The sequence below is a fragment of the Pseudorasbora parva genome, chromosome 18 (genome assembly GCF_024679245.1).
Source record: "Pseudorasbora parva isolate DD20220531a chromosome 18, ASM2467924v1, whole genome shotgun sequence".
Taxonomy (NCBI): domain Eukaryota; kingdom Metazoa; phylum Chordata; class Actinopteri; order Cypriniformes; family Gobionidae; genus Pseudorasbora; species Pseudorasbora parva.
Genome location: NC_090189.1, coordinates 37,210,675 through 37,225,731, shown reverse-complemented (window position 1 = coordinate 37,225,731; position 15,057 = coordinate 37,210,675). Strand labels below are relative to the sequence as shown.

General features: G+C 40.9%; 1 protein-coding gene across 7 annotated transcripts in view; it reads right to left on the bottom strand.

Moving 5' to 3' along the window:
* The window catches only part of LOC137046956 (rho GTPase-activating protein 26-like), a 176,951-nt gene that overhangs the window by 44,788 nt on the left and 117,106 nt on the right, over window positions 1-15,057 (bottom strand). For all 7 annotated transcript variants that reach the window (XM_067424476.1, XM_067424477.1, XM_067424474.1 and 4 more), the window contains exons 15-16: window positions 13,142-13,226; window positions 4,165-4,223 (exon numbers count right to left, since the gene is read on the bottom strand). In XM_067424476.1, the coding sequence (XP_067280577.1) occupies window positions 4,165-4,223; window positions 13,142-13,226 (144 nt within the window). The remainder of the gene's footprint in view (window positions 1-4,164; window positions 4,224-13,141; window positions 13,227-15,057) is intronic.

Here is a 15,057-nt window from a genome sequence, read left to right as displayed (position 1 = left end):
TGTTCCGCATGAACTGAAGGCGTTTTAACTAGAGTCCAGTCTCATTGGCTTCAGCCATGTAAGTCTTGAATGTAAACGTCTACATTCAATGACACATTTCAGGGCTGCTGTGATAAAACAGAACAAAGGATCCTTTTCTCCTGAGAGATCACTTCCTGAGACGATGTGCACCAAACACACATTATTCCAATTAAAACGACATTAATGCTCACATCTTTGTGTGTTTGTGTCTGTCTAGTTGTAAAAGCACAGAAACTGTGCCACCTAGTGTATGTGACGGCTGCAGCAGCGTCCATTAAGGGCAAGGCTAAGCCACCAGACGCGGACTCTTAAAGGTCATTGAAATATTAGAGTAATCTATCCGGCTGCTGTGATATCCTAATAATCCCCAGTAACAAGAGGCATAAAAGACATGACAAGGGAGAATAAATATATTGTGGATTATTACATTTCAGTAGCCTCACATTCATTGCTTTATAGAAAATGCTGAAATGTGCATTCAAACACACAATGCCTTTTCAGAGATTGTATATTTTGATATTTAATGCTTGTGTATTTATAACTCTTTTTTCTTCCCCTTTAGTTAAACATGCTTTAATTTAGTAAATCATTTAAGAAATTAGTTTAATAATTTTAGCTTAAGATTTTACACACAAAATACAGATAAAAAAATGCTCTCCTGCAAATTCAAACCAAATACTACACTGCAAGGCTTAGTTTTATTAAGGAAGCACATAACCAGACCAGACATGTATTTCATTGTGTTGAGCAGAAACTGAACCACTAGACTGCGCACGAACATTTTCACACTTTCTTGTCTCTTTTGAATTAGTCTTCTCCAGTTACATACACATTCACATGGTCTCGCACTGCCATGCTATCTCACTCTCTCTCTGAGGATGGGCAAACTCCAGATGGTACCTTGCTCTTTATCACATAAACGCCTCACATAGACAGGAATGAACGAGGGGTGGAGCGGAAAAAAAGAGAGAAAATGAAAGGCAGAAAGGGAGGGGTGGAGTCCTCAGAAAAAATAAGTTCATATGAGGACAAGGGCCTAGCGTCACCCTTAAGAGCTTGGAAGAAAAGCAGAGAGAAAGACAGAAAAACAGACGAAAAAAAGGAAATGATGATAGAGAGCAAAACCAGATAAGACGAAGACAGCATGAGATACAATGGGGAAAACCATCACCTTGTTAATCAGATTTTTCTGTACAGATTTTTCTGTACTGTCTTGTTTTCCTGTACAAAAATATCCAAACATTGAGAAGGAAAATTACATGAAATATTATTTTAAGAGAATATATAGTTTAATATTTCATATCTATAATTATTTTCCCCAGTAGTTACAAATAATAATTGTGATATTTTACTAAATAATTGTGATCGTTTAAACAAACGTCTGTTTTAAGCAAAAATCCAATAAACAAAAATGAATGAAGTTTGAAATGTCCGACTGAAGGTCACTAAAATATGAATCCATCTGGCTGCCATGATATACTAATAATCCTCAGTAACAAGAATATAGTGAGGGAGGAGAGGAATAAAATAGACTGTTTTAGACATTGTGGATTATTATAGTTCAGCAGCTCAACCTTCATTGCTTTAAAGGAAATGCCTCAACCCGAATTCAGAAATACACAATGGCTGCATTAGCACCACAGCTTTATTTATTTATAGTATAAATAGTATAAAAGTATTTAATTATAAATGTGTTTAATATAATATAAAAGAAACTAATAATTTAAAAAAAACTGTTGTACATTTAGCCTTAAGACAAGACTATATATATATATATTTCATATATATATGAAATGCCTTATATATATATATATATATATATATATATATATATATATATATATATATATATATATATATATATATATATATATATATATATATATATATATATATATATATATATATATATATATATATATACATTTGAAATGCCTTACTATTGCAATTGCAGCTGCTCTTTCAAGTTCAGATGATAGAGATAAAATATGCATTGTTACAACCAAACCGTCTAAAACAGATATCATCATCCAGAAAGTATTCATAGGGCTTCATTTTTAGCATATTCTGTTAAGTTACAGCCTTATTCTAAAATCATCATAATGACAATGTGAAAGAAGTTTGTTTGAAATATTTGCAAATTTATAAATAATGTACATAAGTATTCGCAGCCTTTGCTATGACACTCAACATTTAACTCAGGTTTATCCTGTTTCCACTGATCAACCTTGAGATGTTTCTACAACTTGATTGGAATCCACCTGTGGTGAATACAGTTGATTGGACATTATTTGGAAAGGCACACACCTGTCTATATAAGGACACAGTTCACAGTGCATGTCAGAGCACAAAGCAAGCCATGAAGTGGTGATCTGCCAACATTGTTGCTATATGATAAATTAAAATAAGCTGATAACATCACTGTTTTCTCCAGTACGACTGTACAGACAAATCTAATTTTGTCGCAATATTATCCTGTTTGACACTGTGAAGCTGCTTTGACACAATCGTGATTGTAAAAGCGCTATATAAATAAAGTTGATTGATTGATTGAAGTTCAAGGAATTGTTCGTAGTCCTCAGAGACAGGATTGTATCGCGACACAGATCTGAGGAAGGGTACAGACACATTTCTGCAGCAGTGAAGATCCCAATGAGCACAGTGGCCTCCGTTATCCGTAAATGGAAGAAGTTTGGAACCACCAGGACTCTTCCTAGAGCTGGGGCACAGCCAAACTGAGCAATCAGAGGAGAAGGGCCTTAGTCAGGGAGGTGAACAGAAACCTGATGGTCACTCTGACAGAGCTCCAGCATTTCTCTCTGGAGAGAGGAGAACCTTTCAGAAGAACAACCATCTTTGCAGCTCCTTACCACTCAAACCTGTATGGTAGAGTTGCCAAACGGAAACCAATTCTTAGTAAAAGGCACATGACAGGCCAACTGGAGTTTGCCAAAAGGCACCTGAAGGACTCTCAGACCATGAGAAAGAAAATTCTCTGGTCTGATGAAACAAAGATTGAACTCTTTGGCCGGAAGAGCAAGTATAATGTCTGGAGGAAACCAGGCACCGATCATCATCAGGTCAATACCATCCTGACAGTTAAGCATAGTGGTGGCAGCATCATGCTGTGGGGATGTTTTTCAGCAGCAGGAACGGCGAGTCTAGTCAGGATCGAGCAAAAGATGAATGCAGTATGTGCCGAGACATCATTGATGAAAACATGCTCCAGAGCTCTCTGGACCTCAGGCTGGGGCGAAGGTTCCTCTTCTAACAGGACACAGCCAAGATAACAAAGGAGTGACTACGGCTATTGTTTGTAGAATTGACGGGGGGAAAAAAGAATTCAATCTATTTTGGAATAAGGCTGTAACATAACACAATTTGAAAGAAGTGAAGTGCTGTGAATACTTTCCGGATGCACTGTATTACCATATAAATATCGTAAAGTAAACGTTGTAATTATTCCTCAGAATTAGTTCATAAACAATTACCTTCCATATATGTGTGCTATTCATTGATTGAACCGCTCTGAAGCAAAGTACGTTACAATTCAAATGTGCTCATCTGTTACACAGGACATCTGGTTTGACTAGATCTCTTTCCTAATCGTCCCTCCTGAACATTTTCGTCTCATGTTTATTAATTGACGAAAATTACAGCAGATTTTCGTCAAAGTTTTTGTCATCCAAAGCTGTTTTTTATTTAGTTATCATCTCGTTTTCGTCAGTGAAAAAAGGTTGATGAAAATTATGACTAAAGTTATTTGTCAACAAAATTTACACTTTTGCACACAAAATACTGATCAAGAAAATAAAGGAAACATTTAAGAAAATGTGAAAGTTTGTGCTTAAAGCTAAAGTATGACATTTCTGATTGAAGTTCTTTTTTTGCAGTGTGAAAATGAAAGTTTATGGTGTACAAAAAGAAGATCTGGAGGAGGGACAACATCCCTTGAGGTCTCAGACAATAGCCGCCACGCTCTAAATCCATTTTCTGTCCTCTACCCCCCCGGTTTCCTGCTTTGGACCGAGTCTTACTAGCTTAGGCACTCCTACTCTGTAGTCAAATTGTATCACACAATCAAAATAGATCAGTGGAAATAAAGCCAGACTGGTCCAACCAGACAGATGGAGAGAAACTCACTGGCTGCTTTGATGAAGCTCCTCTGGTACTGGTATGTCATGAGAGGGGCCGGCAGCATCCTGATATCAGAGAAGAAGAGAAAAGATTAGCGATTAGATAACAGACCGAACAGACAGATAGCTTATCAGACTTAAAGACAAAAGGAATCATGGCATCCAGAAAGAAAGTGTTTGGAGCCATGAGTGCGATATTTCTTCCTTTATTTTTAGACTGGAGGCTAGTTTGTAGTGTATTAGATGTTGCATATGAATGTTTAGATGGTTTGTTAGAAAACCATATATATATATATATATATATATATATATATATATATATATATATATATATATATATATATATATATATATATATATATATATATATATGTATATATATATTATTGCATATATTTTTTGTTCTCATTGTGAAAACGTTTGTGGTGAAAACTTTTAGTGTACTTAAATATAAAAGCTTTCCTTTCTGTACTTGCAGATAATATAATATTAATGAAATAAAGGGCCACTTAAATGTACAAACTAAAAAATTGGTAACACTTTAGTTTATGGTCCAGTTCTCACTATTAATAGTTGCTTATTAGCATGCATATTACTATGATTCTGGCTGTTTATTAGTACTTATAAAGCATATATTAATGCATTATTCTTGCATGACCATATTCTACACCCCCTAATCCCCAACATCTACACTCAAACCTTACTAACTATTATTAAGCAGTAATTGTTAACAGTTTTTATATATTTATACATAATTTAAGCTGACAATGTGCAATTTACAATAGTCCTTTACGATTGTTCCTTGTCAGACTGTACGATTGAAGTTGTCATTAATGTCAGTCTGTACGTTAGTCAAGGCACATTTAAAATGGACGTGCGCAAGGAAACTTGTCCTGAGTTTTATATCATAAATCAATGGGGACAGTGAGCTGAATTACACATGGGATTGAAATCATGGTAATGTTTTGTCTTGAAAAAGGAGGAAAGTCACACTGCAGGACTGTGCGCTTAATCTTATGACACTGCCAGAATTTTGTCTGAGGTCAAATTTGATCACAAGGGTCATTAATCAGCTGTCGGTGACCATGTCAAACTAACGATCAAAGACTTCCAACTTACCCTAGGATCAGTGGAATCTTTTAGGAGTTGCAAAATTCATCAGACCAAATCATGGCCAAAATGTGCACCCTGGCTTTAAGCGGCATGTTGGCTCAGTGGTTCGCGGAGAGGCTAAAAGGTCCCTGTTTTAAGCTCCGGCTTAGCCAGGAGATCTTTCTGTGTGGAGTTTGCATGTTCTCCCCGTGTCAGTGTGGGTTTCATTCGGGTACTCCGGTTTCCCCCAACAGTCCAAAGACTGCCATCTGTCCAGAGTACTTTCCTCTTCCTCTGGCCTAACAAATTGGAATAGGCTCCAGTCCTATGACCCTAGTAGGTTGTACAGGATCACTCAATAAATGAATGAAATGCCCCATTCAAAATATATTTAATAAGATCACCTGGGGCCAGATTCACGGAAATTCTTAAGATCTAAGAAGTTTGTAAGAATGTTCCTAAGTGCAATTTTTGAAAACTTCTTAAGAAGTTCTCAAATATTTTCTGAAGAACATCTTCCTTTTTTACTGAACAAGAAAATAAATGGTGTTATTTGATGTTATTTTATTGAAAGGTATTACTGAAGACTCACTGAATGAAAAACACCTCAAAGCCTGTCTTTTTGCGCTTCCTGCAGATTACCGTAGATATCATAATAAGTGTGCAATCTATTTTTGTCGTGACTGGCTTGACGAGAGTAAATCACTAAATGTTATGTTTTTAATGTGCCGTGTAAAATCAGTTTTTTATTAGAGCCTAGCCATTTATCAAGAATGCTGTTCGGGTACCAAAGATCGACCGTTAGATACCGAAGACAAATCATACCTCAGAGACATCTCTATCTCGTCTAGACGTCAGAAGGACTGCCCGAGGAAAGTCTGCTCTCGACGGGTTAACGAGCGCTGAACACCCACTGATCGCCTGGATCTCACAACTCCGAAAACTCCAGATCAAATTGTCAAATAGGCGCTCTCTTTATAAATAAACCACAGATTTAATCTTTAACCCTTTAGGCGCCTGAGGTTTTTTCCTAAAATGTTCGATTTTGACATCTTAAAAGTGATAAAAGATAGAAACTTTCTGTAAATTAGAGAAATATTAAGGATGACACTAATTCCCATCTAATTTGCATATGATGTTGTGGTGGCAATCTTGGATTATAGAATTTTCATGAAAAGCCACATGTTTAAATGATAAAATGCTCCTTTGTAATTCGCCCCCAAAATGTCCCTCACCTTCTGTGTGCTATGTTGCACAATACTGAATGTAAATAGTAAATAGTAAATAGTAAACAAACTGTGTAAATCATTACTAATAAACGGTAGAAACAAACCAAATGCATGTAGCGGTTTGCCTTTTTCTGTAGAGATTTTTCATTTACTACATACAGTAGGCACTCTGATTCCATATATGGGGCACATATATATTATATATTATGCATAATAGCACCTGCCCTGTGTCACACCGCGTCTGCTCCTGCTACAAACAGCGCGTCCAGATCTGCCTTGCGCGGCACTGAGTGTGCACAGCCACGACCACTGTTATTGTCATTTTGACTCCCCACCCTGCCTCCATGTTGCCCCCGAACTGTCCTATGAATACTTCGACCTCATCTAACATACCCAGTGGATTAGATAAAGTCTCCACCACAATACTGTCACCGCGATCACGGAGAGGCACGCGATTCATGGCGAGCACAGTAAAAATCTCTCGCAGCCGCCTCGTTCCCAACACTAACACACCTGCTAACTTTGCAATGAACACTCCGACCCCGGGAAACATTCCCACCACTGGCATTGGGCAAATGACCATCCACATTGAGCAAATTATCCACCGTTAGTGATTAGTGTTAGCCTGACAAGCCAGACCCACATCAAGATGTTTGTTCAGGAAACTCACCATAGACAGGGCTCAATCCGAGGGGCGGGATAAACAGTTGTCTTTCAAACTCCCTCTGCACGCGATAGAATAGCGCTACACCAACCAGAGCAACAAAGGTGAGCTTGAGCAGAGCTCGCTGACAGATTAAACATTCGCCGTATCCGGTCGGCTAAACTCCGAACACATCTTCCCTTTTTAAGAATGACTTCAGTGCCGTTCTTTGTTCTTTTCTCAGAGAAAAGCTTAACTCCAAGTCTTCCAGAATTGCAGTCAAAGCTGATTCGAAAGACCGCCGTTCACCAGTTTCTGTGTTTACTAGAAGCACGCAAACGCAACTTGGTTGTCGTCATTATGGCCCCATGTTATGGAACATTTTTAAGAAAAGTTTTTGGGAATACAAAACGTTCTTATATTTTTTTCTTAAGTTAGAAAATAAGAAGAAAATGGCAGTTAAGAATATTATTATTCTTAAGAATGTTTTGTGAATCCGGCCCCTGTTGTCCAATAAAGCAGACTGAGAACTAATAGCATAAAGACCATACGATTACACCAATAGTGGACTTATTTGTGCTGGTGTTTCCTCAAATAAAAGACCGGGACCTTTATTTACCTGAACTGAAGTGTTATGGTACAGAAGCTACGGAGACAGGATAGAACGTGAACAGGTTTATTTTGAAAACTAGTAGAGTGAACAGTAATGCAGGTGAGTAACTTGGCTGATTTGCAGAGTTTCCTGATGGGTCTGATGTGTTAAGAGATTGCCTTATGGGTCTGATGTGTTAAGTCTGATGGGTTTCAGGGTTGATACTCTGTGTGTACTTGCAAATGGTTGTCGTGGAGATCAGGCGGTTGGTGATGGAAACAAGAGACACACACTGGAAGACATCGAAGGAATCCTTGAAGTAAGCAGAAAGGTAAGTACCTTTTACAAACGAGACCGGACAGCAAATGACTGCATGCATGTGCCTTTTGTGCTACTGGTAATTGGGGTGATGATGGGTTGCAGTTGTGGGTGATCAGTACTCAGGTGAGAGCATGCGCTGTGTGTGAGACGTGGGAGTAAACCTGGTGGGCAACCCGGCGGGGAGTTGGTAGAGGCATTGGAGGAGGGAAGGGTTTCCTCTGACCAGGCGATGGGACTCATGAAGATCTTTTCAGGCAGGATTGGCTTGGACCTCTCAGGTTGCTCTGAGGTGTGGAGGCAAGAGAGAGCATCAGCTTTCACATTGTTGGAACCAGGATGATAGGAAATCGAGAAATTGAACCTTGTGAAGAAACCTGGGAATCCCCTGCTGTTGAAAAAAACACTGCTCCCGCTCCTGTGGTGGATGCATCAACTTCCACAACAAAGGGCTTTTTGGGATCTGGGTGTACCAGAAGGGAAGCAGTGGTGATGGCTTTCTTCAGGTCTTCGAATGCCTTTGTGGCTGCAGGGTTCCAGGACAGAGACTTGGGCTTACTGCACAGGAGGTGGGTTAGTGGACTGGAGATGATACTGAAGTTGTGGATGAATCTTCAATAGAAATGGATGAAACCTAGGAATCTCTGGAGTTCTTTGATGGTTGAGGGGGTTGGCCAGGTCTTGATGGCTTTCACCTTTCCCTCGTCCATCCGAATGCCACTGCTGTCGATGTTATATCCAAGGAACTGCACTGAGGGCTTGTGGAAGGAACATTTCTCGGATTTGAGATAGAGCTGGAAATCCCTCAGGCGTTGCAGGACCTCGGCAACGTGGTGGCGATGTTCGGCCAGGCTCCGGGAGTAAATAAGGATGTTGTCGATGTAGACCAATACAGACTTGTGGAGAAACTCCCGGAGCACCTCATGGATGAGGTCCTGGAGCGTCACAAAGGCAGTCTTCCACTCGTCCCCCTCACGTATCCAGATAAAGTTATACGCACTGCGGAGGTCTAACTTAATGAAACTTGGGGAGATGTTCCAGCGCTGTCGGGACGAGGAAGGGGATACCGGAACTTTACGGTTATTTTGTTTAATTCCCGGTAATCAATGCAAGGCCTCAAGCCTCCATCCTTCTTGGCCACGAAAAAGAAGCTGGATGCAGCAGGGGACGTGGACGGTCGGATGTAGCCCTGGTCGAGTGCCTCCTGGATGTATTCCTCCATGGCTTTTCTCCTCTGGCAGAGATAGGGGATAGATCTTCCCCTTGGGCACTGGCTCACCCGGAAGCAGATCGATGGCACAGTCCCATGGCCGATGTGGAGGCAGCTTGGAAGTGCTGTGAGGGCAGAACACATCACTAAAGGGGGCTTAGCATGGTGGAACCTCCACTGACCGCTGCTCAATGGGGCTCTCAATGGATGTTGCAGCGACGGCAATCTTTCTGGAACGAGACAGGAAGAGCAGAGAAGCAGCTAGTGCCCAACTTTAGGATCTCACCGGTTTTCCAAGAGATGACGGGGTTATGCTGCTCCAGCCATAGGTGCCCTAGAATCACGTCAGCGGTGGATTCCTCCAGAACCAGTAGATGGGTTTGCTCAACATGAAGTATGCCTACTTGTAGTTGAATGGGACCGGCAATGGAGCAAACCTGTCTTTGACTTAACAGTCTACCCGTTATGGATTCGAGTTTGAGCTGATGGCAGAGGGCGCCTGAGATGAAGTCCCAGCGGAGCCGGAGTCGAGGAGGGCAGAGACTGGCAAGGAGACGTCGGCAGTAATTAGGTTCACAACAGTGGTTAGCGGGTGACTCTTGTAGTTAGAGGGATAGATCACTCACCAGAGGACGAGGAGGACGTGTGGGACACTTGGCTGGTTTTAACCGGGTATTCTCCACTTGCATGGGCTCTGATACTGGTTCTGAAGAGCTGACGGAGTCTGGTCGGCGGAGGGACGGGAAGCTCGTGGTCTAGCCCTGGTGCTCTTCGAGGCACGACTGCATACAAGTGGTGAAGCGGATGGATAACTGGGTAAGGCGTTCAAGCCAGATGGTGTCCTCGTATTTAGTGAGAAGTTAAAGTTATACTTCACTACAACCGCACACAGGGATCCAATCCTTGATGGTAGATGGTCAGAAGGGACTGCTCGTTCCATCCGCTAGTGGCGGCCAGGGTTCAAAACTGCAGGGCATACTCATTTACAGACATATTTTGCTTTAAGTGATACAATTGCTCACCCACAGACGCATCCCAGGCGGGATTCCCTAAGACATTCTTGAAGTGTGCAGTTGAATGCAAACTGGACATTGAATGCAAGATCGGGTTATTCTGTGCATACAGAGTTTCCGCCCGTCGTAATGCCTTGCCGTTCAATTGAGACACAATGAAAGCCACCCGGGAACGATCGTTGGGATACAGTTGCATCTCCAGGACCAGTGAGCACTGCAGAAGGAATCTGTTGCAGTCCTCTGCCGAACCAGAGAAGGGCGCTGGCTTGGCCATGGGACTAGCATACACGCGTGACGTGGGAGAGGTGCTGGTGGATGCGAAAGTGATTGACGGTGCTGGTGATGGTGGACTGGAGGGTAAAGTGCGGCAAACTGCAGCCACCAGTTCTTGAAAGGGATCCTGGTAACTCATACTGGTGCTCGCAGTTGTGGTCCGGTCTTCTGTTATGGTACAGAAGCTACGGAGACAGGACGGAAAGTGAACAGGTTTATTTTGATAACCAGTTGAGTGAACAGGTATGCAGGTGAGTAACCTGGCTGATGTGCAGAGTTGCCGGTGATGGGTTTCAGGGTTGATTTTTTCAGGTTTGTTTACTTGCAGATGATTGTCGTGTAGATCAAGCGGTTGGCGATGAAAACAAGGGACACACACACTGAACACTGGAACATGCTGAAGACTAGGAAGTAGCTGCTAGAGACAGGTAAGTAACATCGAAGGAGTCCTTGAAATAAGCAGAAGGGTAAGTACCTTTTACAAACGAGACCGGACAGTGAATGACTGCGTGTGTGTGCCTTTTGTGCTACTGGTGATTGGGGTGATGATGGGTTGCAGGTGTGGGTGATCAGTACTCAGGTGAGAGCATGCGCTGTGTGTCTGTGACGTGGGAACCTGGCGTGTCTGTGACATGAAGAAGGGAACAGGCTTTTATTGGAAGCAGGCTTTTATTAGGGGCAGGCCTGTATTTCTAATTCTATCTGTTTGAAAAATAATTACTTTAAATAAAATGTTTTAAATTAATAGTGAATAAAAGCGATGGCTTCCAGTGGACAGATATCATTGATTTTTTTTTCAAAACATGCAAAAATATCACCATATTTACAACAACAGCCAGAAAGGTTTCGGTCAGAATTACTGTAGCCTAATCGGTAACCACCAGTGAGTCTGTGCTTAATTTTTATTCCGCGCTTAATTTTTATATAGGTTGCATGTGCATTTATTTAGCATATTTTTAACATTTATTTATTTTTATTTTATAACCTGCTACTAAACCAACTTCTATATTGGTTGCACATAAGGGACGAAACATTCCTTCCACTTAAAAATTGTGTACTTTTAAGCACTTTTTATTTTAATATATCTCTTTACATAAATACTATTTTCTACTTTAAAAAAATATAGTTTTGTTATTTTTTCTAAACCAATAAGGACTCAGCGCTTTCTATATTGTTTGGTGTGAGGGAAAAAAACTTCCTTCAACTTAAGAATAGTTGTGCACTTTTAAACACTTTTACTATATCTCTTTACATAAATATGTTTTATACTTAAACTATAATTCCGTTATTTTACTAACTCAACTAATTACTTAGTGCCTTCTAAATAGGTTGCACGTGAGGGAAAAAGCTTCCTTCCACTTAAGGAGAGTTGTGTACTTTTAAGCACTTTTTATTTTAAATTTTCTGACCCAACTACAGGCCAATACAGGACAAACATATTGCCATCTGATAGAGTAGCTAACTCTCTGTAGAGCAGTTTGCCCATGTAGGGCTACTATAGAAACATGGCAGCACAAAATGGTGTCTTCATGTAAGGGGACCCACAGCGTTTGTAGATAGGAATGGCTCATTCTACGGTAATAACAACATAATGGTTCATTATGTAAGGTCTTTGTACTCCACTGAAAACATAGTTATGAATATTATGTATTTTTATTGCTGCCAATTGATCCTAATAAATATTGCACCTTAATAAGTTAATAACCCTAATTATACGGAATTGTAGAACTGATGCTTCTTTTGAGGGCTGCTCTGATTGATCGGCTACCGATCACTATCGGCTGATAATCACTTCTAATGATTGGATCCGCAATCGCCCCATTTGCTGGTCTCATGCTGACAACGCATAGAGACTCGCATGCTTTGAGAGGTATGGTGTGACATCCAGTGGTGCCATCTCAAACTCTGTCAAGCATGTGAGTGAATCGCCACACTTTCTCACTTTCCTTCACGCAAAATGCATAACTGGCTTCACATTTGGCTCTAAAATGACTCTGCACTATAAATGTGCTGCACGCTCCGCATTTGACACCGGAATTGACACTTGCACAATCAAAGCAGTGTTGCACTGTTACTGTAGTTCATCACTTGCATTTCATCTTGCTAGCGTTTAAACCACTCAGCATTCATGCGCTCTTCTAGAAACGGTTTGCTTATGCACAAATAAAGCCACCTCACAAACAGCCTGTGACTACCAAATTGCACTTAAATGGTCAAATACACACAAATCTATGTACAAAATAACCGTAACACAGTTGCTTTTGTGAATGTAAACAGTTGAGAAACAAATTGCATGTGACAGTATATTGGATCTGTGTATTCGTTCTTAAAGTGACAGCAGACTAATAATCCTGCCGCTGTCTCTGGTTTTCTCAAAAAAATTTTTTTAAATAATAATTATAAATAATGTGTATAAACCTCCTGCTTTCTGTGATCAACTCCAAAAATCCTGATTGGAGCACCCTTACCTGCTTTAGTGGTCAAGCTAACTTTTGAACTACTACAAGGGCTAGTTTAATGGAGGTAGGTAAAATATATTTTGTGCTGCATAGACTGTTTTGGATAAACTGGATTGATGCACTTCTGGTCATGTTGTGAAGGGGAAGGTTGGTACCTGAGGTAGTGCTTTATTGCACTGGTGATAGTCTTGATCTCCCATTCTGTGCTGTCCAGCTCCACATCTGCACACGTTTTGGGGTCTAGAAGACAAATTACAGTATCTTATGGTTACATCAACTCAATGTATGGAATTACCAACTCAACAAGATTGTGCCAGTAAACCGTGCATGTGTCAATGTTACATGCAAAACACCCAATCAGCATCAAAATTACAAAACCATTTATCCAAGTCTATCATTACCTCTGAGACAGGCAGTTAAAGGCTGGTGATCTAGGGAGTAATACAACAACACGAATGACTATTCATCCTGTTTTTACCACAGGGTGTGACGGCATTCCTTTCACTTTTGCGTGTGAATGGGGTTATGGTGAATTTGTTCTTAAGCAGGTGAGAATTATGGTCTCTTGCTAAGTGAAGCTTTGTACACAAATGAGGCAGATGTGCTGAGACAGATGTGTCTACCATGTAAACGGCCCAACTCCACAAAAGATAATCGCTATTGTAGTCAACATATCTGTCTGTACAAGAACAATGATTCAGGAAAAAACTAGGGAGCTCACATTGTAATCAATAAACCTGTCTACACGGCAAGAGCAATGCGGCAACCCTAGTTCCATTCCATTATAATCAACGAAGCGCCCTACAGTGTAAATCAATGACGCAAAGTGACAATTACACCACTCACACTACAAATAAATAAAGCTGTCTAAAAACTACAAGTGAGTGTTGCGACAAAACTAGATACCATGGTCAATATAGTATCTATTTTGTTTTGCTACCTGTCCAAATTGACAAGACGCTTCACAGTTACTACAGTACAAAACAGTAACTGCAGAGCCGCAGCGCTGATGAATGGATGCAGGTTCTCAAGATGGTCAGATATCTGTCCAGGGTATGTTTAGGCTAGGCTCACTAGCCTCAACTGAGTTGCCCTTGAGCAAGGCACCTAACCCCCAATCACACTAAACCATGGCTGACCGCTGCTCCGGCTGTGTGTTCAATACTCACTGTTTTCAAACACTTGAATGGGTGAAATGCAGAGCACAAAACTCTGAGTATGGGAAACCATACTTGGCTAAACGTCACTTTTTACTTACTTTATAATAATAAAACAATTAAAAGCAGTGAGTCTTACTGTAAATAGCTCAAACAGAGCTTGATGATTTATGTCACAACTTTGTGAAAATATTTTGATTTATGATGGGTAGACGTAGATCAGCTGACAGTCAGCTGATGCGACCTTGACTAACGTGACCTGCCAGAACTAACGCTATGCTTGATGTTTACACAACGTTCATTTTAATATGGTATGCATGTCTGTTTCTATTGTTTGTTAACACACATTCCCTTTCAGTCGGTCACGTTCGGCGTACATCAGCGTTCCAGTGTTGAGTGCAAAACACAGGCTGCACTATCCTGTGTTGTTGCTGCAATCATCTCCCTGTGTGCTTCACCATTTTAAAAGAGCTTTTTCCCCTAAAAGAGCTACACGGTTTGACCCCTGCATCTTTTTCAAGACGTCAGCCAAACCGTGTGTTTCTGGATGCGGTTGTTTCCTGTCCTCATTTGATCTCTTTGTCTTTGTGGGTGATCTATGTTCTCTCAGGGGAGCGTAATCACGTTGGCGCGTTGTTTGTCTCCCCTTTCTCGTAAGGGCTCGAGTATTTCACCCTTTGAAACATTGCAGTCAGTAGAGTTTAAAAATCTTGTCTTGGAAGACACTGCTCCTGGCTCCATTGGCCTCCATTAAGAGGGTAGGGGACCTGCAGGCATTTTCGGTCAACGAATCACGCCTAGAATTCGGGCCGCTAACTTTCATGTAATCCTGAGACCCTGGCCTGGATATGTGCCCCAGTTTCCCACTGGGACCAGGTGGTGAACCTGCAACCTCTGCCCTCAAAGGAGGCAGA